The sequence below is a fragment of the Protopterus annectens genome, chromosome 7.part0 (assembly GCF_019279795.1).
Source record: "Protopterus annectens isolate FY-2018-M chromosome 7.part0, PAN1.0, whole genome shotgun sequence".
Taxonomy (NCBI): Eukaryota; Metazoa; Chordata; order Ceratodontiformes; family Protopteridae; genus Protopterus; species Protopterus annectens.
The window spans coordinates 1755145760-1755171397 of NC_056739.1; the positions used below are offsets into that span (position 1 = coordinate 1755145760).

The window sequence follows — 25638 nt, forward strand, 5'->3', positions numbered from 1 at the left end:
TTTCCTTTTCAGGGGAAATCTGGTAGCATTGCCTGGTAAGGTGACTTGTTCAGAGTTACACAGTAGACAAATGGATGCTGAGGGAATCTAACCATAAACTACAGAATCAGCTCATTCACAGTTCATAGCCTTAATCTTCTGTGGTATCTGTCAGACAGAAAGCAGGCACTCCCACCCCACCCCCTCACTTCTCTCCTGCTTTCCTTTACCTCTCCTCAGGGAACATCTTTATTATATATAACCAATAACAGTATAAGTGAATTCAGTGTGGGGTTCATAATTATCTATGATATTATCTCAATTATTGCCACTATGGGTAATATATAACTATTAACCATGGATGGGTAAGGCCAATCTAACACCAAATGGGAAAGGTTAATTCAAGCACTAAAGGGGAAATTGTCAAGGCTTAACATGGCCTACAAGGACAGCTAGCCCAGTACTTACATAAGGACCTGTGAACGTATAAGCTCAGAGGTGCAGCCTAACATACGATGTTTTCTAGGAGCCAAATTGTAATCATAGCCTAATCTATAAGGTAAACAGTATAATGGGTTAAGGACAAGACAAAATAGCAGTGATGACAAAGAATCACCCTGAAATATTCCTCTTTGAATTTTTATCACTGGGATAATTATTTGCTTTTTTCCATAGCATAACTGCACAGTGGTTTGCCACTGTTTCATGGCCACTGTAACATAATTAATCAATGTAGGATGCATCTTATACATCTGCAAGCATTCTTTTATCCACAACGTGGGATGCTGTCATATGCTTTTTTTTGTAATCTATCCATGCCATATTTAAATTCTTCCACTTTTTGCAATTCTCTATTATGGCTTTATTTAACAACAAATGATCCCTTGTTGCATATGACTTTCTTTTGATAGTCTTTTATTCTATAGCCATAATTGAGTTTTTTTTATATATAAAGGATTATAAACTCTGTCTGCATCAATTGTAATATATAGTTTGTATAATGTGTGAAGGCAAGTTATTGGTCTATAGTTCTTAGGATGCCTTGCAGGTTCATTCTTAAGGAGGAGTATCACGTTTTCTGTTGTTAACCATGTTGGTGTCTGTTCAGGAAATGCATATAAGTAATTCATACTCAGGGCTACATATTTGTCTAAAGATGTTAATACTTTTAGGCAGAAGTTAGGTACTGCGTGTGGTATATGGGGGTTTCCATTCCAAAGCCTTTCTTAATTCTGTCTCAGTTACACTACCTGTTACCTCATCCCATTTCATATCCTCTACGTTAGTGTTCCTTATTGTTTCTTCTAATTCTTCTTTCCATTCAGCATCCTGCCTCTGTTCAACAGTGTCATAAATACTTCTCCAAAATGTGCCATCTCTTCCTTTTGGTAGTATTTCTATTTCTTTTGCTTTGTTTCTCAACTCTCAATAGAATCTTTTTGGGTCATCAATGACTTATTTATTTTGTACTTTTCCTTTATAATTATCTGCATACCTTCTAAGTTTTTCTGCCTTTGCTGATATTTTTAATTTATAACTGTCAAGTATGTGATACATTTTGGTCTATTTTGATTGTGTGCATTGCTTTTACCACATCTTTCTAAATACTTTTGATGATGCTTTCCCTTTTTCATATTCTTCTAACAGTTATACTTCTTGTCTTACTTGTATACTTTTCTCTATTTGATACTTCCACGGCAGCAGTGATACTTCTTGTCTTACTTGCTGTATACTTTTCTCTATTTTATATTTCCACAGAAGCAGTGATACTTCTTGTCTTACTTGCTGTATAGTTTTCTCTATTTGATACTACCACGGCAGCAGTGATACTTCTTGTCTTACTTGCTGTATACTTTTCTCTATTTGATACTTCCACAGCAGCAGTGATACTTCTTGTTTTACTTGCTGTATACTTTTCTCTATTTGATACTTCCACGGCAGCAGTGATACTTCTTGTCTTACTTGCTGTATACTTTTCTCTATTTTATATTTCCACAGAAGCAGTGATACTTCTTGTCTTACTTGCTGTATAGTTTTCTCTATTTGATACTTCTATGGCAGCAGTGATACTTCTTGTCTTACTTGCTGTATAGTTTTCTCTATTTGATACTTCTATGGCAGCAGTGATACTTCTTGTCTTACTTGCTGTATACTTTTCTCTATTTGATAATTCCACGGCAGCAGTGATACTTCTTGTCTTACTTGCTGTATACTTTTCTCTATTTGATACTTCCACGGCAGCAGTGATACTTCTTGTCTTACTTGCTGTATACTTTTCTCTATTTGATACTTCCACGGCAGCAGTGATACTTCTTGTCTTACTTGCTGTAAACTTTTCTCTATTTGATACTTCCACGGCAGCAGTGATACTTCTTGCCTTACTTGCTGTAAACTTTTCTCTATTTGATACTTCCACGGCAGCAGTGACACTTCTTGTCTTACTTTCTGTATACTTTTCTCTATTTGATACTTCCACTGCGGCATTTTACTTGTTCCCTTCATTTCCTTTTAATCTCTACATTTTTGTGGTAGCACTTTATCGGTTATTAGTTTAGCTGCACACTAATATATTCTATTTATTTCTGTTGTATCATACGAATTTCTGTTAATAGTCCTGAGATTACAGCAGTGATACTTCTTGTCTTACTTGCTGTATAGTTTTCTCTATTTGATACTTCTATGGCAGCAGTGATACTTCTTGTCTTACTTGCTGTATACCTTTCTCTATTTGATACTTCCACGGCAGCAGTGATACTTCTTGTCTTACTTGCTGTATAGTTTTCTCTATTTGATACTTCCACAGCAGCAGTGATACTTCTTGTCTTACTTGCTGTATACTTTTCTCTATTTGATACTTCCACAGCAGCAGTGATACTTCTTGTCTTACTTGCTGTATACTTTTCTCTATTTTATATTTCCACAGAAGCAGTGATACTTCTTGTCTTACTTGCTGTATAGTTTTCTCTATTTGACACTTCTATGGCAGCAGTGATACTTCTTGTCTTACTTGCTGTATACTTTTCTCTATTTGATACTTCCACGGCAGCAGTGATACTCCTTGTCTTACTTGCTGTATACTTTTCTCTATTTGATACTTCCACGGCAGCAGTGATACTTCTTGTCTTACTTGCTGTATAGTTTTCTCTATTTGATACTTCTATGGCAGCAGTGATACTTCTTGTCTTACTTGCTGTATACTTTTCTCTATTTGATACTTCCACGGCAGCAGTGATACTCCTTGTCTTACTTGCTGTATACTTTTCTCTATTTGATACTTCCACGGCAGCAGTGATACTTCTTGTCTTACTTGCTGTATACTTTTCTCTATTTGATACTTCCACAGAAGCAGTGATACTTCTTGTCTTACTTGCTGTATAGTTTTCTCTATTTGATACTTCTATGGCAGCAGTGATACTTCTTGTCTTACTTGCTGTATAGTTTTCTCTATTTGATACTTCTATGGCAGCAGTGATACTTCTTGTCTTACTTGCTGTATACTTTTCTCTATTTGATAATTCCACGGCAGCAGTGATACTTCTTGTCTTACTTGCTGTATACTTTTCTCTATTTGATACTTCCACGGCAGCAGTGATACTTCTTGTCTTACTTGCTGTAAACTCTTCTCTATTTGATACTTCCATGGCAGCAGTGATACTTCTTGTCTTACTTGCTGTAAACTCTTCTCTATTTGATACTTCCACGGCAGCAGTGATACTTCTTGTCTTACTTGCTGTAAACTCTTCTCTATTTGATACTTCCACGGCAGCAGTGATACTTCTTGTCTTACTTGCTGTATACTTTTCTCTATTTGATACTTCCACTGCGGCATTTTACTTGTTCCCTTCATTTCCTTTTAATCTCTACATTTTTGTGGTAGCACTTTATCGGTTATTAGTTTAGCTGCACACTAATATATTCTATTTATTTCTGTTGTATCATACGAATTTCTGTTAATAGTCCTGAGATTACTGTGCTCATCTGGTTTACCAGTCTTTTCACATTTTGGGTCTTATTTACCTCCTCTTTCTACAATATTAGGGCCATCTTTCTCCTGACCTTGGCTAAATTCTGTAATAGCAAAGTTTGCATATCCTGAAGATTCTACGTTGTCATTTTTCCATTCCTGGCACCAGTGTGTACATCTCAAGTGGGTACCTTTTTTTAATCCTGGGACCTGTGAACTCAGCTGTCTTTTTTATTTTTTAACTTACAATTCTCCATGATATATGCTGTATAATATATAGTCTACATATCAATCTTATCTTGGTGTAAAAACAGTGTCCACCATGTGAAGGTACTTACCAAGACTTAAGGATGAATTCAGTTCCAGCAAAACTATTCTCCTTTTCTTGCTAATTTTACCTCTCCATTCACACCAGATAGAATGTATCCCTTATGAGAAGAAAGCTGGGCAAATAAGTAGTGTCAGTACATTAGGTCAGGCATACCCAATAATGAATCTCTATGAATCTGACTATTACAAATCTTAAATAAGAAAACCTGCTTTTTTAGGCATCAGTATTGGAAGAGACTTACAGAGCCAGTGTAAAATTACAGATATTTAAATCTATAGTACTTTTAGACGTCTGTGGTGGTGCAGCAGTAGCGTTCTTGCCTCACAGCAAGAGGTTCTCCTGTTCGATTCTTGCCTTGGATTGGGAGTGCCTTCTGTGTGGAGTCTGCATGTCTTCTCCGCGGTTGAGTGGGCGTTCGAAAGACATGCGTTGAATAGGCATGCCTTCATTGAAGGCTGAGTGTCAGGCTGGCAACTTGACACCATAAAAACCAACTGCCAATCATTAGCGGACCGGAGTTCCGCTGTGGTGACCCCTAACCAGGAAAAACCGAAAGACAGACAACAACAACTTTTATGAGCAATAGCATTGTTCCATATTTACAAATAAATAAATAGACAGGTAGATAGATAATTAAAATACTTGCCACCTCCATGTCAGAAGCTTGGCCCCAGCACCCCTCTAAATTGTATACATCAACTTCATGGTGGTCTCATTAAAGTGGGAAAACAAAAAAAAAAAATAAAAAAAAAACACTGAAAGTGCATCACTAGACTCAAATGCTATGGAACAACTTTTTACCACTCCCACAAGAGGGGAAAACATACTGGACCTGATCATTACCAACATGGGGTCTCTGTGCTCCAGACCAGAAGTGTATCCCTCACTGGTAAGATCAGACCATAAACTAATCTCACTGGATATTCACATCCCGACCCCACCCCATGCCCAGAAAACCACAGTGAAAAACTTCTCTAAAGCAAATTTCACACTCCTCAAAACCAAGGTGGAATCCTTCAAAGCCCCCGGGCCTTTGGATAATATGGCCCAGACCACAAAATCCTTTATAAACGCATTCTATGAACACCTTCAGGAATGCATGGATCATGCAATCCCAAATAAAACCAAGACCCAATCCTCCAAAGGCAGATGTCCTGTCTGGTGGACCCCAGCCATAAACAAACTATACAATAGAAGGAGGAAACTACTACATGATAGAGCAAAATCCCAAAAAGGGAAGGCATCTCTGATCTGTATTAGCAAAAAACTACAGGCACTCATAAAATTGTCTAAGGCCAGCTTCGAGAGAAAAATTGCACAGGACACTAAGGACAACCACAAGGCTTTCTTTAGTTATGTTAGGAAACTGGGTGGGAATTCCCAGATATGCTCAGAATTAGTCCAAAATGACAAAAATTACCCAAATCCCACAGACATTGCCAACATCCTAGCTGACAGGTTCAGCGCAAACTTCTCCCGGCCCTCCCCACCAAAAGTGCTAATATCTGTCCCAGCAGAGTGCTGCCCCCCTGACATCTCAGATGCTCAGATAAGAGCTGCCCTCTCCAAAGCAAGAAACACAGCATCAATGGGACCAGACGGTGTCCTGGGCTGCGTCCTACATGAACTCCAAGAAGAGCTAAACCCAAACCTAAAACTACTGTTCAATCTCAGCCTTACTACAGGATATGTACCCAAAGAGTGGCGTACAGCAACAGTGGTCCCTCTCCACAAAGGTGGTGCCTCGACGGATCCTGGAAACTATCGCCCCATAAGTCTCACTAGCTTGGTCTGCAAAGTTATGGAAAGGATCATCATGGACCTTATAAATAAAGATATTGGGGACCTGCAGACACTGGATCCTACCCATATTGGCTTTGTTAAGGGCAGATCCTGCCTCTTGAACCTGGTCGATTTCTTTGAAACAGTCACCAAGGCCATTGACAAGGGGAAGGTGGTCCACACAGCCTACCTGGACCTCGCAAAAGCCTTTGATACAATACCCCACTCGGGCATTATAGATAAGCTCACCAGCTTAAATATAAACCCCTATGTCACTAGTTGGGTTGCAAACTGGCTCAAGGACAGAACCCACATGGTTAGAATAGCTGGAGCCATGTTAGACTCCAAACCAGTTACAAGTGGCGTCCCACAAGGCTCAGTGCTGGGACCTCTCTTTTTCGGTATATATTTCTCGGAGGTACAGGCCAACATGGAAGGACTGTGGCTGACCACGTTTGCAGATGACTGCAAACTGGGTGCCATAATAGACTCTCCAGCTGACACAAGCATCCTCCAAAAGGGCCTCATAGAAACAGACAACTGGTGCCAGAGCCATGGCCTCAAGCTAAATGCCAAAAAGTGTATAGTCATCCCCTTTGGCAAAAACAAAGTGCCCACAAATTACCACATAGGTGGTAATCCATTAAGTACAGAAGAAGTAATTAGGGACCTGGGGACCCAAGTTGATAGCAATCTCTCATTTGACAACCACAAAGCCAAAGTGGATAGAAAAACATTTTATATAGCCCACCTAATCATGAAGGGATTCACATCTAGCTCAGGGGAGGTCATCATGCCTCTTTACTCATCCCTCATCAGGCCTATAATTGAGTACAATGCCCCTTTTGGGATGTACCTTACCAGACACCTGCAGCAACTGGAAAGACCCCAAAAGTACCTCACCAAGAGGATCAAGGGGCTCAAACAGATGCCATATGCTGCCTGGTTAAAGAAACTCCAGCTCTACTCAGTGGCATACAGCCTGCTCAGAGGCGATCTGTGCCTGACGTATAAAGCCATGTCCAACCCGGAATTAATGGACATGCTGCACCTCAGAAAATCCAAATCCCATCGAGCTACGCTCGAGGGACTTGAACCTCAGCACTGAAATAAATAGGACATGCTGGAGGGACAGATTCATAACCCAGAGGCTCCCTTCACTCTGGAATAAAATCCCAGTCCAGGTTAGGCAGAGTCCCTCATTGACTCTCTTCAAGAGGAATCTTGATGAGTGGATGGGAGATTGTAGGTTTACCCCGGGTATCACTTCTGTGTCACTGTTAGACAGAGGCACAGTATACTAACCTTGAAAAAGGGCATAGCAAAATTAATTTAATATGGGTGGCGAAAGCTATACAGACTCTGGCTAGGCTTATAAATGCCCTAGGGCAGATAGCCTAGTATGAACCTATGAACCTATGAACCTATGAACTAGTTCAAAAATGAACTGCAATCTAAAAATCTTGACAAAAAAAAAAAAAAGATCAACAGAATACCCTGCCATCATGTGCAGATATCTCCTGAGGTGGTATTTAGACTAATAGCGGAAATTTTGACAAGGCATCAGGGAAAACCCCTTCCCTTTTCGATAGGTCCTGAGGTATCTTTAACATCCACCTGAGCTACCACTGACTCAGGCAGATGGAGCCTCAATTTAATTTCTCATCTGAAAGATGGCAGACTCAGGAGTGCAGCACCCTTATGCTGCAATGCAATATCAGCAACCCATCTACTTGGTGTGGGAATAGAACTCACAGCATACTGCACAAAAAAATGAGTGTGGTACCTGTTGCATCACTGAAACTGATACATTTTAGAGGCAGAGAGACAGACAAACAGAAAAGGTTTTGTACATTTGGTGATTCACATTCACCTTAATAACTGATGAAGTATTTAACTATGTTAGTATCTGAATGTCTGACTATTTCACTACTGTTACACATTTTGAGATTATCAACTAAGCTTGTCTAATAATTATATTGCTGGACTAAAATATTTCATAGTCTTTTAAGTAACTTTCAGAGTGCACATGGCCCAATATTAAATGCTTTATTCTTATTTTTACACAGATGATAGAGATTCTTAAAATTCTTTGGTTTGGATTAAAGCTAAGAAATACCAATTGTGCATTCTAAGTTTACTTTGCAATGTATTCATTTTAGATAATGCTTGCATGCTGGGATTAATTACTTATTTGTTATTCAAATACTAATATGCATTTTCAGTACCAATTGTTTTAAGTTGAAGCTTTTAAAAATAGTTCAGTTTCAATGATACTGGACATAATTTTTTTTTAGAAAATGCACAAGAATAGTACAGCAGAGGAGTTAAGTACTGAATAAAGACTGAGAGTAACAAGGTTGAAATTCATCTAGAATAACCGACTTTTAACATTTTTAGCATTGCTACTTAACATTCTACTGTTTAGGGACTTGAGACATATACATGCAAACACAAGTGAAAACTGATACATTTCAAATACATATATATATTTTTTTTACATTTCTATTTTTGTTTAATGATTTCTTTTATGTAACAGTACTTAGATGTAAGCATTTAAATAAATTTGAACACATTCTTGATTTTTTTATAAACATCTCTAAAATACAAGTAAAAGTAATTACACAACATTTTATTCCCAAAATATGTTCAGATACGCATATGGGCTCGCAGAAACGCCATCAAAGCTGGACAAGGGAACTATTCATTGGAGGTTACTGGACCAATTTTAAAACATTTTGAGAAATACTACAACACAACCTACCCACTTAAGAAGTCTGGTGAGTATATCTTGTCCTGGTAGTTTTAGCCCTTAAAAGCAAAGAATGATATCCATAATTACTTTATGCTTTGAGAAATAAGAAGTATTTGCCATTTACCATGAACTATTGATAACATTTATTTTTTTGGATAACCAAGCTAAAAACCTATGTACTACCAGATATTAATGATTTGGTTTCTATTCTATCTTACCAGTTTTGAAAAGAAGGGCCTTGGACCTTTGACACAATTTAATTAATGTGTTTCATGAATAACGCATTTTTTAAGAATCATTTTTAAGAGACATTTTTAGGAAACATTTATAAGTAATATTTTTTATGTAATGTATTATGTAACGCTTAAAACCATTGTGATTCTGTGTGAGATTATATAGGGGTACCTTGACCTTTAAGGAAAGAGCATGCCTTGCTATTTAATGGTCTTAATTGTTATATTAACATTTAATTAGATGTGTTGTATGTATTTAAGTAATTGGTTTCTGAGAAGTTGTTGTTCTGATGAAGACCCATGCTGTAGTAGGGACGAAAGCGCTTAACCTGTATTTATTAAAGCTGTTTGTGGATTTTTCCCATCTGGATGCATTTTTGTTTTATGTTTTTATATTGGACTTTTGACCAACATTCAGAATATGGAGATTATGGTGTGAAACTACCAAAAGGGCCAATTGGGATTTTTATGTAGTTTTCTTGGTGGCTCTTTTTCAGTGGTTTACTGTTTACAACATTTATAGGAAGACTACCATCTTTTCATTTTAAAAGTGCAATGACTAAGCTTTCAGATGACTTTACATATTTAACCATAGTGGGGGAAAGGTTTTCAGTAAAACTTTCTTTTTATATATATAAAAAATTTGCAAACAGGTTGTCAATTAATAGAAAAAGAAATAACACTAGAGGGAGCATAAGAAGCAATCACTTGAGAGAGCATATATAACTATGTGCAATGGATGTGAGGAAAATTTATTTTTTTGTAATATGGAAGTAATCATGCAGGAATCAAATTATGAAAATATGCACATATAAAAAAACATTGCATTCAAAGGCTTTTCTATTCCTCTACTTAAAAAAAATATCAAGTTAGCATTACCCCCAGTTAGAACCATGCACAGCTGTATTACACTCCAGAATTTAAAAAAAAAATTATCTTACTTTTTCTGTATGAAACTAAAGATTTAATCTCTTATTAGCCATAGACTTACATTTCCATGTTTATCCCACTGCATTCTACACACTACTCACTGACTTCCAACAGAGGTTTTGTGCTTAAAACTCTGCTGAGCCAACTTGGTACTGAAACCGTTGTACTGTTTAAACACTTCTACAAAGTACTATTCTTAGCACATATTAAGTGCATTTGGCAACCTGTTTGTAGTAATGGGTCTTACTATTATGTACAAATATATAATAATGTGTGTATTACTGTTATGTAGATATAGTATCTTAGTATTTGTACAGAATGTGAAAATTTGATAGTAGAAAGCATTATTTTTTAACTTTATGTATTTGTCACTTTCTCTCCAGATCTCCACTGGAAAGGGGCCTTGTGTCCAACTAGATATGTCCAGTTAATAAAACAAAATGCAATATATAAATAATACATACATATGAACACACAAATATATATATATATATATATATATATATATATATATATATATATATATATATATAGATTAATACACACACACACACACACACACACACACACACACACACACAAATAAATATTCATTCCATCTCATTCTCTTCAGATTTGCTTAATATTGCTCTCTGTATTTTCCCATGTAATATTTTAATCTTGGTTCCCTTTATCTGCAATGGTGTTATACTGATATGTAAAACAAGACAATATTGTACCACCTCTGTAAGCTAAATGTTGTATAATTTAGCAATAGTCCACAAGAAGATTTACCCATGGTTGGTGAGGTTTAATCATGAAGGTGAAGGGTGGGTGATTAAATTAAGCCAAGTCTGCATTACTCAAACCCAGGAGTGTAAAAGTTGTATTATACAATGACATTATGTAAGAAAAAATGTTTACTTTTTATAAACAATGTCATTGTATAAGAAGACTTTAGTGCTCTTCCGTCATTTTCTGTATGTCAGGGAGTTCTATGTCATTTGATTGAATGTTCATAAGTTCATAGGTTCATAGGTAGGTAGGTTACTAGGCTATTGGCCCTAGGGCCTATATAAGCCTAGTCAAACAGTACCCTGGCTTTTGCCACCCAATAAAATTATTTTCCTGTGCCCCTGTCAAGCAGAGCCACAGAAGTGATCCCCGGGGTGAATTTCCTATCTCCCATCCAATCATCAAGATTTTTCTTGAAGAGTGCTAATGAGGAGCTTTGTTTGATATAGATAGGTAATTTGTTCCAGAGTATGGGAAGTCTCTGGGATAGTATCTATCCCTCCAGCATGTTCTGTTTATTGTGGTGACAAGGTTTAGGTCCCTAGAGCATGTAGCTCGGAGGGATTGGGATTTCTTTAAGTGGAGCATGTCCAACAGCTCTGGATTTGACATAGCTTTGTATGTTAGGCAGAGATCGCCTCTGAGTAGGTGATATGCGACAGAGTAAAGCTGGAGTTTTTTGAGATGGTCTCCGTAGGGCATCTGTTTGAGGCCGATAATCCTCTTTGTGAGGTATTTCTGCGGCCTTTCAAGTTGTTGTAGATGTCTTGTGAGGTACATAACAAAAGGGACGTTGTACTCTATAATGGGTCTAATGAGTGATGAGTAGAGGGGAACAATGACCTCTTTTTTCCTGGATGAGAAACCTTTTGTGATGAGGTGTGCCACATAGAAGGATTTCCTGACTACTGTGGTGATGTGATTATCAAAGGAGAGACTACTGTCCACCTGTGTCCCAAGGTCTCTTATCACACTTTTGTTGTTAAGTAGACTATCACCTATGTGGTAGTTCATGGGAACAGAGTTTTTACCAAAAGGGATGACAATGCATTTTTTGGCATTGAGCTTGAGGCCATGGCTTTGACACCAGGCATTTGTCTCAGTGAGGCCCTTTTGTAGAATGTCCACATCGTTAGTTTTGATTATGCCTCCTAGTTTGCAGTCATCTGCGAACATCATTAGCCAAAGACTTTCTGCGTTAGCCTATACTTCAGAGAAGTAGATACCAAACAGGAGAGGACCCAGGACTGAACCCTGTGGTACTCCACTTGTCACTGATCTGAAGTTGGATTTAGAGTCTGCTACTTTCACAGTGTGGGTTCTGTCAGTGAGCCAGTTGGCAACCAATCTTGTGACATAGGGATTTATACCTAGTTTAGTGAGTTTATCTATAATTCCAGAGTGGCGGATGGTGTCAAAAGCCTTGGCGAGATCTAGATAGGCTGTGTGAACCACCTTACCCTCATCTACGGCTTTATCAGATTAAAACACACATGTCAAACCCATTTGAACAAACTCATTTGATAAAAAAGCCTGCTACACTACAAATGTACCATAAAAAATGTTTTGCTGGGTACAAACACCCCTGTACCCCCCTTTTTTACATATGGTAATGCCATGGTCACCATACTGAAAAGCAAAGAAAAAATACCACCAACAGTGAGTCAGTGCTGTAGCGAAAACATAATCACCTATGGATCTGGGGTACAACATGGTACTGACCATGGCATTCCACACATCATTTGCTAGACTGACTTCCCTAATAACACCTATGATAAAAAATGATGTCATTATTTACTTTCTACAGACCTCTACACATTTCTATCAAATGTGTTTTCAGTAAAACACATTTTCAGTCAAATGATTTCAGTCATTTGGGTTTCGATCAAACAAACATTCAAATGACATAAGTATGTACTGCACATGTTCTTTGACTGCACAGCATGTTGCATCTCTGTCTGTTTTCCCCTCTGTTGTGTTATTTTCTGTGTCAATTCTACTTGGCTTATGTAGACTTTAATGGAATGTAAACATCTGCATCATATTTGTGATCTGTTCTTCAAAGAAACTGTTGTTTTCTGGCAAATGGCTGAGGAATGAAAACAGCAAATAATGAGAGACATCCCTGTTTCGAGAGATAAATAGTTTATGATGTATGCTATGCAGCTGCATGTAGGCTACTCCTGACATCAAAATGCATTATTCTTTTTTTTATGCACTGGTCTGCTGCATGGAACAGTTTACTGGTGATGGATACATGTTTTTTACATTTAATGATTTGAAAAAAGAGAGGAAACAGAAATTGTCTAATTAGCATGCACACTCTTGAATGTGAAATTACTTTCACTGTACAATATATAATTTGATATTATGTAACTGTAGTACCGTAATGCTGAACTTTGTTATTCTTAATGTTGAGAACTGTTACTATATATGTAAATATTGGACTTTGCTGTGTTGCAAAACATTAACTTTTGTATTTCACAATGCATATGCACCCATAAATGGCCCCTTGGCCAACCCACCTACCCATTCAACAAGCACTATATATGTATATGCAGATAGATAAATATCGATATAATATATAGATATAAACACACGGGTCCACTTCTTAATTTTGAAATTACAAAATCCCGAAGTTCTATATATCGAACTGAGAACCTCGCAGTCTGGTAATCTCAAAATTATGAAAAAAAAAATAAAAACAGAAAACTATGTTTTTGCAGAGGGGCAAGCCCCCCTGCACCCCCCACATCCCCTGCACCTTAAATATACTAACTCCAAGATCGCTCTGCAGTGAAGAGAAGGGTAATAGGGATCGGTAGACAGTGCGGAACGGGAACATTACCATTCTCTTCACTGTAGCACAATCTCGGATTTAGTAAATTTTAGTTGCAGGGGGTGTGGGAGGGTGCAGGGGGGCTTGCCCCCCTGCAAAAACATTCTTTTACATGTTTTAATTTTTTTTTTGTATTTGGTTTTTAATTTTGAAATTTCATAATGTCGTGATTCTGAGTTTGATTTTATGAATCTCGATATTATGGCATTTCAAAATTAAAGAGTGGACCCAAAGACACACATGTCTATCTATCTAAATTTCTATCTGTATCTATCTATATACAGATATATAGGTTTTAACTCTGAGAGGCTTTGAATGGTAACATTCGCGCTTACCTCTGTATTATCCAGGAAGAGATATATCCTGCTATCTAACCCCCTCAGGCATGTTTGAGTCAAATAGACTAAAAAGAATAAGGTGCAGAACATACTACTGTACGACTTTACTTCTCTTGCCTTTTGCAGTTACCAGCGTTCTCTTCCAACCATCACCTTCTGTTTCAGATTCTTCAGCTACACTTCTATCTACCTCTCATTTTCTTCCCCACCCCTGGAGCCTACCTTCCACTCATCTTTGTGAGACAGTGTCATAGACTTAACAGAACTCTAGATATACTGTGTCTATAGTCATGTTTTTGTCTCGTTTCTGCATGATACAGATATAGCAATCAATCAGGCATGACAAATAGCTCCTTTTGGCTATGAAGCTATGTTAGTAGCTGTTCTGGAGATTGTTGGCATTTAGAAAAGCAGCTTTTTTTTCCAATGAGAATTTTTGTCATGACATTCCTGACAGTTGCTATGAGGCTGACTGGCCTGAAGTATTAATGGGTTCTTTTTATCTCCACCCATACGGAAGAACTCTCATCACCATCTATTGGTCCTTTGCTGCTCTTTCAGTGGACAGTGTCCTGTTGAAGATTTTTGACAGGGGACTGTCCAACACTAAAGCCAATATTTTGAATATTTTAGGAGGCATCTTATCTAGCTCTGTGCTTTGCTTGTCCCTTGGGCAGGCAGTTTTTCTCTCAAACAACTCTGCGTGTCTGTCTTTCTCTCTGTCCCTACACTTCCATCCATACTCTGCTCTCTCTCCATTTTGCATTGGTTCCCTCATAGCATGCTGCCCTCATTTACTTCTTGGTAAATATTAAGTTGAAATATTTATTTGGCAGTTACCTTTCTGTAAAATATGTGACCTGCTTCCCATCCTTATTTATCCTAGCAAGAGCTGCTTTCCTCTTACCTCTCTCTGAGATATACCTAAAGAAGTCTTTACTTCCTTTCCAGACTTATCTGCTAATTCCATATCCACTTATCTCCTTGCCAATGTCACTTCCTTCATTGCTTTTAATTGCCTCTTTGTAATACGATTCCTCTATCTCCTTTGGATTTTCCACTTTCTATATGATCTCTCTTTTTTCCCAGTCTTTAGTTTAATCACATGACATTCTTCTCAACTTGCCATTTTATTTTTTGAATTTTCTTTAATTCTTCTTATAATTCTGAGCATTCCATCCCTGACTGACTCCTGTTGTATATCTGTCTGTTCATTTGCCTCCTGCTCCCAGCTCCTTTTTATCACTCTTGGCCCACATTGGTTGTTCCCTGCTATAGTTTCATACCGTTTGTGTTTGTCCTTAGCTTTTGTGTTCCTCTCAAACTTTGCAGTGACATCAGTACTATTATGTAGAGAAGCCTTCACTTTGGCATTCTTAATCACTTTTGTCTTGATTATTAACACAAAGAGGATTTAGCTGTTTCTTATGTATTCAGCTACCTTTAGACAAAATTGTTCTTGGCTCAAAGCCTTAGTCACCTTCTTCTCACTCTCAGCTCTTGAGATTTTGACTTGTCGGTTTATCTCTAACAAATTTAGGTTCATCATCACCTAAACTCTCCCTATTTTATTCCATTCTTTTTATTAGTTCTTGCTTTCATTCATCCTGTATCTCCACAATGGGTGTGTTAAAGATCAAGTACAATTTTTTTTCCACCTCTTTTTATTAGAAGTACACCCTCAGTATTGTTAAGTGTGTTTTCTTATTGTAAAATATTTAGCTTTTACTTTAGTTACTTCAGTGGACCTATATTTATTAAATTTAATTAACTGGTGTTTATATTTACTATATGCTTAAAAACTATTCAGTTATTTCCTAATTCCATGTCTTCCAGCCCCACCTTCTGATGATAAAATAGTTTGCAGTAGGCAGGCATCTTTTTATTATTCAGCAGCAGATCTTATTATAAAGTAACCAGAATGCAGCACAATCAATTAGTCAGTCAGAAAATAAATCAATAAATAAACACAGCTATCTACATCAATGGGCCCAGACAGTACCCCAGGATGTCTTCTAAATAGCATGAAACATTATCTATCAGGGCCTCCGGAATTGCTGTTTAACTACATGTAACCTCCAAACAGGCTTCATGCCTCATGAATGGAGAAAGGCAACACTCATTCCTCTGCATAAAGATGGACCATCTACAGACCCTGGAAACTACAGACCCACTAGTCTTATATGTAAAGCCATGGAAAGAATTACCACTGAGATGATCAATAGAGATATAGTAAACCTCCAGACACTGGTCCCAACCCAGTTTGGTTTCATCAAGAGCAAATCATGCCTATTCAACCTAGTGGACTTCTTCGAGAAGGAAAACAATGGATGAGGGCAAAGTTCATACTGCGTACCTTGACTTAGCCAAGGAATTTGACATAGTACCCGACTCGGGTATTATTGACAAACTCAAGAGGTTAGGTACAAACCCGTGTGTCACCCGATGTATAGCCAACTGGCTCACATACAGGACCCAGGAAGATAGAATTGGGGAGTCCACCTCTACAAAGAGGCCAGTCACAGGGATCAGTCCTTGGACCTCTCCTTTTTGGCATTTACTTCTCAGAAGTCAAGGCCAATGTCAGTGGTCTCTGGCTGACTAAATTTGCAGATGATTGCCAATTAGGAGCTGTCATTGAATCTCACACTGACACAAATGTTCTCCAGGAGGGGTTGACACAGACAAATAACTGGTGTCAGAGCCATGGACTAAAACCAAATGCCAAGAAATGCATAATAGTATCCTTTGGGAAGTTATCCATCCCTGGTAACTATCATATTGGCAACACACCCCTTAAAGCTTACCCAGTAGTCAAGGACTTAGCGACACACATAGATAGTAATCTAGCCTTTAATCATCACGTGTCTACAGTGATGCACAACTTATAAACAAAGGGATGGCATCTAAGTCCAAGGCAGTCATTGTTCCACTGTATTTCATCAGACCTATCATTGAGTACAATGCCCCCTTTAGTATGTACCTAACCAGTCATATCCACCAATCGGAATGTCCACAAAGGTTCCACCTCAAGGCCCTATCTCTGTATTCTGTCTCCTACAGGCTTTTGAGGGGAAATCTATATCTGGCATACAGGGTATTGTCAGACCCCACTCTGATGGACCTACTGCATCTCCACAAAACAAACAGCACCAGCATTACCTATTCTAAAGACTTAAACCTTGCCTGTAATGTAAATAGAACCTGCTGGAGAGGTAGGTATGTATCCCAGAGACTACCCCATCTATGGAACAGGCTCCCCATCCATGTGAAGCAGCATTCTTCTCTAACCCAATTCAAGTGCAACTTGGGCAACTTGATGGGAAACCTGAAATTCTTCCCTGGTTTGGCACCTATGTCTCTAATGGACAGAGGTAACCTGTAAATGGTTCATCTCCCAGGCCCATGGTTACACTTATCAAGGGTATCAGAACTTTTAAGAGATTTGGGATGCATGGCTAGGCTTAAAAAGGCCCTTGTGGTCATTAACCTAGTAAACACCTATGAACCTATAATCAAGTGAAAAGTAACAAAAGTAAGATAAAACAGGGTAATATTCTTAGTAAAGTGTAAAGTACTTGGCATGCAGTGGAATGAAACAGATGTAAAAGTAATAAATAATTAATTGATCACTTTTAGGGAGAAAACCATGGATGTGTGAATTACCTCAATGAGAGCCCAACTAAGATGTTATATTGTAAGGAATTAGTGCAGGAAAGAAAACATTTGGAATAATTTATACATCTGTGAAGATGAAGATACAGTAAAGATTAATTCCATAGTAGACAATGGTTTATTAGAGTGTAATTGACAACTGTTTACTATACTGCGACATCCATGTTATTACACTGTATGCCAAGTGCAATGAACTCAACTAGGAATTTATTTGTAGTACATGGAATGCCATAATTATATTCTAAAATCAGGAAAATGATAAACTTATTAAGTTCTTCCCAAGTGCAAGACCCAAACTTAGCAGTGCTTAGGAGGATTAACAAAAGCTTCTTAGTGGTACGTAAGTGCTGTTAAGATAAGGTCTCACAGTAAGGAATAACAGCGGATAGTGCTGGCCAGCTTTCAAAATCTATAGTAACTTCATTTTGCCACACTTACAGAAAGAAAGTGTATTGTACTGAGCCAGCAGATTTTAAATTTGTTAGTTCCATAGAGGAATGAATTTTGCCTTCTGTCCATACCTCTGAGCTGTCCCTGATTTTGTCTCATAAGTTTTCCCTGTCTCTCATAAAAGTTTTGAATTGCTGGTAAATCACTAAAAAATGCAGTCAGTCAATAATGCCAGACAGAGCTTTATCCTTTCTATTGTTCAAAAAATTCATGTTAATGCAAAACCTTTTATTCTACTAACTTTTTAAGTGAATTAGAGGACTCCCTATTGCAGTGTCGGCACTCGAAATGGCGAGTGACAAAAAGCTGGAAAAAAAAGACTGAAAACACAGAAGAGCGAATCTCAAAAATTTCTCTTTTCCTTTTAACCTAAAGTTATATATACCAACTCTGAGATTGACATACCTCAGAGAAAAGTGAATATTCCAAGAAATGACATCTCAGACAGTATATGGAAGTCCATTCTTTTGATCATTCAATCTTTGTGTTTCAGGCCTCACTTTAGTGGGTCCCAGCATTTCAAATGGTTATCAAATTTGAGCTGTATTTGAAACCTACTCCTGATCTGATTCTTTGCCTGCTCATTATTTTTGGATTTGTCAAGAATTCTTAAAGGGAAGTTTAAACGTATGTTGCTGTCCGTTCAACAGTTATGTGCTTTACCAACTTTCACATCTGTTAAAACTCTTCACTCTCCTATAGTTTTTTTTCTTTTCTTGCTTTCTTTTCTCCATGTAACTGGTGTTCTGGACAAATCTGAAAATAATGGGAGGAATAAGTTGGTCTTCAAGTGGACCTAATTAGTAGCCATGGATGTTCATCGTGCATACAGCTGCAGTAATCACAGATGGGTTTTCTGCCGTCAGGCGGGTCCTCGGTCGGCCGAATTCCAAAGTCTAGGTCCGGGGTCGGTTGTTGTCGCTTTCTCTCCTGACGTCAGTGAGGCAGGGGTATATAAGACACAGCTGACGCCATGTTCTTCAGTCTTTTTTGCCACGCAGTGCCCGAAGCAGAAGCAGTTCGCAAGTGCCGGTCGGCCAGATCCTGAATTTACGAAAAATTGGAAACCGAAGTCTTCATTAAAGCTAAGTACCCCGTTGGGGAAACTTTTCTTGCCTCAGACCGATGTCAGAAAAAGTTAACAATTGTATTTCTTGTGGGAAGCAAATACCGCATAAGGATTTCCATTCCCTCTGCATACCTTGTTTAGGCCCAGACCACGACGTCTCGGGCTGTCGCATTTGCGTCGGGTGGAGTTCGCCCAACACTTTTTTGGTAAAGCCTTTGATTATAAAATGTCATCAGAGACTCCGACTACCGTTTTGTCCAAAAAATGGAAGGACAAGGACCGACACGCGAGGTCCGTGGTCCCCACCAACACCACGCCAAAACCAGCTACACGTGGTCCGGTTCTCAGCAAGACGCCTATGCAGTCCCTGACTACCGACGACACTTCTTTGGCGGTGTCTTCTGTAACCGTGACCGCAGGTACCTCGGCCCTTACCCAGACTACAACCACCGAAGCCACTGTGAGTGTTGAGCCTCCTAATGTGGACAGGTCCACTTCCACCCATGTTGTCTTTAGACACTCATCTTCCTTTTCCATTAAGGCCTTTACTAAATCCAAATCAGCCAGGCATTCCAAGAGGCCTGTTGCACAGGGCCCATCTCCAGGCCCCATGCCTAAAAAGCAGATGCTTAAGATGGCTGAGGATTTAATTACTCTTATCAGAGGTTCCCAGCCCCCTCCAGACAAGAGACCCAGAGTGGAGGAAGATTCTCCCTCTTCTGATCAGGGCTCCATTTTTTCAGAACATTCTGATGTAGAGGAACACTCTTACTCCCCTTTTGAAGATTCGGATGCAGAGCAGTCCATTCCTTCTGTTTCTCCTCCTGAGGATTTTTCCTTTGGGGAAACCTTGCACACTTTGAGGGAACACTTCCATTGGGAAGGCCAAGACTTTTCTGATTCCAAGAAAAGACTTAGGGAATTTCTTTTGTTACCTCAACACAGACCTCTGGCGATACCTCCTGTCTTGGACATACTTGATGATGTTTATTCGGAGGCTTGCCTTAATCCGGATTCCTGCCTCCTGCCCCAGTCAAGCCTGATAGGTACTACAGAGTCCCTAACTCTCACCAATTTCTCTACAAAAGCCATAATGCTGACCCTGAAACCATTTCTCAAGGCCCCAAGGGAATGAAGGCCTCTACTGCCAAGAATCCACTACCTTCCGAAAGAGAGTCAAGATCCTTAGAGAGGTGGGGTAAAAAGGTATATACCTCGGCCACCCTAGCCATGAGGGCCTTAAATTGTCAGTTTCATATGCTTAAATATCAGCAGTTTCTGTTATCACAATTAAGTAATAAAATGTCTCAACCTGAACAACCAGATTTGAAGGAGTTGCAGGATATGATGCATAGTGCAGAACAAGTGGGTAAACACACCTTACAATGTGGCTATGATGCCCTAGAGGCCTCAAGTAGAGCTACTGTTACAGGATCAGTCATTCATAGACATGCCTGGCTTAGGGAACAAAGCTTGCCTGATCATGTGAAAGCTAAACTTCTAGATGCTCCTTTACAAAAGGATGTGCTGTTTGGTACTAATGCTGAGGAGATATTACGGAAAATGGAAGAAAAAGCCAATTCTATGCAAACTGTCAAAGCTTTTCTACAGGTTCAACCACCACGTTTTAGCAGAAATTGGCCTTCTAAAAACTGGTCCTTTCCAGCCATGGACAAGCCCCAAAGAGGTAGATACAGGCGCACAAGGGGCAGAGGACAATCACAAGGATCATATAGAGGCAGGCAATGGCAAACTCCAGTACCAAGAGGTGGCGAAGACAGTGCACAACAATACAGAAAACAAACCCAATGACTCCCTCCTTTCCATGCCAAGCAAGTCTCAGCTGGCAGCACCCTTGGGAGGAAAGCTGGCATTATTTACAAGAAATTGGCATATTGTCACAACAGACAAATGGATCCTGGACGTTATAAACAGAGGCTACAGATTTCATTTCCACACTCTTCCAAAAATGAGAGGCATGCCAAACCTGACACACAATCAAAGGGCAGAGGCACAACTACAAATTTCAAAGCTCATAGACATGAAAGCTATTCAAGAGGTACCTACTCACGAACAAGGTCAAGGTTTTTATTCCAGACTATTTCTGGTACCAAGGAAAGGAACCGACTGGAGACCCATTTTGGACTTATCCATCCTAAACACATTCTTACTGCACCAAAATTCAAGATGCTCACATTACAGCAGCTTCTTCCCATGCTGGGCAAGGAGTTTTGGCTGGTAACATTGGACCTCAAGGAGGCATACCTGCATGTCCCAATCAGACAAAGCTGCAGAAGATACCTCAGATTTCTTGCAGGTTCAATCCACTATCAATTCTCTGCATTGCCCTTTGGCTTATCTACTGCACCCAGAGTATTCACAAAATGCCTGGCATCAGTAATTGCCTACTGCAGACTTCAAGGGATACAAATTTACCCTTATTTGGACGACTGCCTGATCCAAGCGGACAGCAAGCATATACTTCTGGAACATCTGGCTTATGTAACACGGTTACTGCATTCTCTGGGATACACAATCAACAAAGAGAAATCCAGGCTAACACCATCTCAGAAAATAACTTTCCTGGGTGCCAACTTGGACACAAACACCCAGATGGCCTATCTTCCGCCAGAAAAACAGGGGCAACTAACTCAGTACTTCAAAATACTAGCAAAATGTACCAGGCTTACTGCAAGGAAAATCCTGCAGGCACTGGGCTTCATGGCATCTTGCATTCTTTTAATCCCATGTGCAAAGTTGCATATGAGGAAACTTCAATGGTATCTAAAAAAACTATGGTCTCAACACAGCCACAGTTTGGAAACAATAATACCAATAATTCCATGTTTGCAAAAGGAATTTCTATGGTGGGCCCAAGCATGTCAAACAAACACAGGTCTCCCATTCTGCAAGCCTCAAGCAAATCAAGTCATCACAACAGACGCCTCAGATTACGCCTGGGGGGCACACATGACAGACAGGTGCATTCAGGGCAAATGGTCCCAAAAGGAAAAGCACCTTCACATCAATCAAAAAGAAATGCTAGCAGTGATAAATGCAATTACAGCTTTCGAGGACCTCCTGCATCCAGGACAATTACTGATAAGAACAGACAACACCACAGTAATGTGGTACATAAACAAACAAGGAGGAACACATTCATACCCCCTGTGCAGACTAGCCATGACACTTTGGAACTTGGCTCTGGAATGGCAAATTGAACTTCAAGCACAGTACTTACCAGGTTTGGAAAACACGCTGGCAGACAATCTAAGCAGAAATATGACAGATCCACACGAATGGAAGTTGCATCCTCAAGTGTTTACAAAGATAATCCAAGCGTGGGGGAGGCCAGACATAGATCTCTTTGCTTCCCACAGGAATCATCAATTGGAAAAGTTTTGTTCAAGGACCTTTCATCCAAAGGCCTGGAGAGTGGACGCCCTTTCATTCAGTTGGACAGCATGGACAGTTTACGCTTTCCCACCTCTGCCTCTTCTACCCAAGGTGCTCTTGAAAGCAAGAGCAGACAGACCGAAGATGATACTGATTGCTCCAGACTGGCCAAGGCAACACTGGTACCCACTCCTGAGGAGCCTAACACATTCTCCTCCCTGGTCCCTACCTCTAATGCCTCTTCTGCTGACTCAGCACAGCTACAAAACTCTTCACAGTCAGCTGAAAACACTCAATCTCGCTGCATGGAAAATTCCTTAACACCACAACAGACCCTACTCCCCAAAGAGGTGCAGGATGTCATTTTGGAGGCCAGAAGGCCATCTACTAGAAAGGCTTACTCCACAAAATGGAAATGGTTTTGCTCCTGGAATGAGGAAAAAAGGCCAGGACCCTAGAAAACTGAATTTGCCTCAGGTATTACAGTATCTAGCAGAGCTGCTGAACAGTGGACTTTCATTTTCCTCCATAAAAATCCATGCCTCAGCCATTTCTGCAGAATTCAACACGGATCCACTCTTATTCTCTCACCCACTCTTAAGACAGTTCCTCAGAGGGGCTAAGAATATAAGACCACCAAGGAACCAACCAATACCAGCCTGGGATCTTAATTACATTCTAGAAAAATTAACATTGCCTCCCTTTGAACCAGCTGCCTCAACAGATTTGCAATATTTGTCCTGGAAAACAGCTTTCCTTCTGGCCATTACCTCAGCTCGTAGGGTTTCGGAACTACAAGCCCTCATGGCTGTGCAGCCCTTTCTCATCTTCCATCAGGACAGGGTTTCCCTTCGAACCAACCCATCATTTATGCCTAAAGTGGTATCCAGGGTAGCTTTAAATCAAGCCATACACTTACCTACCTTTTACCCCAATCCTCAAAACTATGGGGAGAGGCTGCTACACTCCTTAGACATCCATAGGCAGCTACGTTATTATTTGGGCAGAACAAAGCCCTTCAGGAAATCAGAACAACTTTTTGTGTCCTATGCTGTAGGGGCTCTAGGGAAGCCAGTTACCAAACAGACAATTTCAAAATGGATAGGCCATTGCATACGGTTTTGTTATTCCTATCATGTAAAATATGTCCCTACAGGCATCAGATCCCACTCCACCAGGGCCACAGCTACCTCTACAGCCTTCCTCAGAGGAGTTCCTACCAAAGATATTTTGGAGGCAGCCACTTGGAGTTCTGTGCATACCTTCACAAAACACTACCACCTGCCTTTATATTCCAAAACTAGAGCAGGCTTTGCCACTGCTGTGTTGCAGGGCATTCTGGCTCATCCCAGTTCCACCTAGTGCCTACCACCCTGTGCGTAGCTTTGGGATTCTATCCATCTGTGATTACTGCAGCTGTATGCACGATGAACATAGTGCAGTTTTGTGCCTACCATAAATGTAGATGATCGAGTGCTAATACAGCTGCAGTACAGTTTTCCCTCCTCCTTCCCCTCTTGGTAAAGGCCTAGGGCCTAACCCCTTTTCATACAACCTGATTGGGTTATCCTTCTATGGTATATTTGCTTGCAACTACTGATTTTGGATTATATTGCATTGCATGTATATAAATATAATTTATGTATTGCCTTCCTTCTGGGGGCACCTGACATCTGGGGCAAGAAAGACTGAAGAACATGGCATCGGCTGTGTCTTATATACCCCTGCCTCACTGATGTCAGGAGAGAAAGCGACAACAACCGACGCCGGACCTAGACTTTGGAATTCGGCCGACCGAGGACCCGCCTGACGGCAGAAAACCCATCTGTGATTACTGCAGCTGTATTAGCACTCGAACATCTACATTTATGGTAGGTACAAAACTGTACTTTACTTCCAACACTGAAGAATGCAGATCACTAGTGTCATAATGCATAGCAAGCAGAGGAGGATTTTTTTATTTGTCCTGCACATGAACATCAGGGAGTGCTTAACGGGCAATTATTATGGGCTATTGTGGAACGCGGATGCCTGGAATGAGCTTGCTGAGATGGTGGGTGATATATTCTGTCCAGCAGTGTCAGCAGGGGTACAGTGATCTAAAGTAGCATTACCCTTACTTATTTCATCAGTGGTAGGCAGAGGTTCAAGACAGGGATCCTGAACTGCATGAGAGTACTTTTTGGAATCTTGTGTCACTTAGCCTAGTGCTAGTCAGTGGTGTTAGGATTACTGTAATGTTTTACTGATGTATTGACATGGTCATAATGCAGCACTAAGGATGTACACAGGACACACACGGGAATATACTGGTCATGTGCTTCTTGGTCACTGGGATGTGTATGGCTAGCACTGACATGCTTCTGTGATAAACTGTGCACTGACAATGATTCACAGATATCTGAACAGACTTATGGGTCATGTTAGTGTGATGCAATGAATTGGCTGCATTTTACACAGCACTGCTTAGAACACTACAACTGTGAAGTAAAGGAATTTCAGTGACAATGCTGTGGACATGCAGCTTTATACAGTCAAGACAGACGTCTTGACTGGTAAAGTACCTCAGCAAGAAAAAACAAACCCTGTGGTGGATATCAATGACAGTGAGACACATGGCATTATGTATGTGTGACTGTGAGCTCATGATACTGGCATGGCTAGAGGGGGGTGAAAATTATTTATATCCAAAACCCTGGGGAGAACATGCTGCAAGGGCTATGACTTCCAGATGAGGCATAGCAACAGTATGTATATGGGAGGGGGGCATAAAAGAATGATAACTTTGACCTGCAGGCACTCCACATGTGGCATGTGCCTCCTGGGCAAAGATGCAACAGACAAGCTCGACTGGGATGAGATTTGTCAGGGACTGGTGCAGGATGTGAATGCTGTTTGTGGTCAAGTCCCCACAACATGTGCAGTGAAGGGTTCCTGAAATTATACTTTATCCGAAGGAAAATGCAGGAGAAACTGAGGTAGACAGATCCACCACAGAAGAAGGTGAACCACTAACACTAAAGTGGTTTACTGTGGTTGATGGTGAGGCCCCTCATAACTTGCAGTGGCTTGTATGTGTGAGCTGCACCATCAACCCATATATCAGAGGAAGTACCAAGTTAG

At 39.9% G+C, this 25638-nt stretch overlaps 1 protein-coding gene across 3 annotated transcripts in view; it reads left to right on the forward strand.

Annotated features, from left to right (window-relative positions):
- The window catches only part of LOC122807225 (alanyl aminopeptidase, membrane), a 1192582-nt gene that overhangs the window by 739510 nt on the left and 427434 nt on the right, over positions 1 to 25638 (forward strand). For all 3 annotated transcript variants that reach the window (XM_044078301.1, XM_044078300.1, XM_044078302.1), the window contains one exon: positions 8710 to 8836. In XM_044078301.1, the coding sequence (XP_043934236.1) occupies positions 8710 to 8836 (127 nt within the window). The remainder of the gene's footprint in view (positions 1 to 8709; positions 8837 to 25638) is intronic.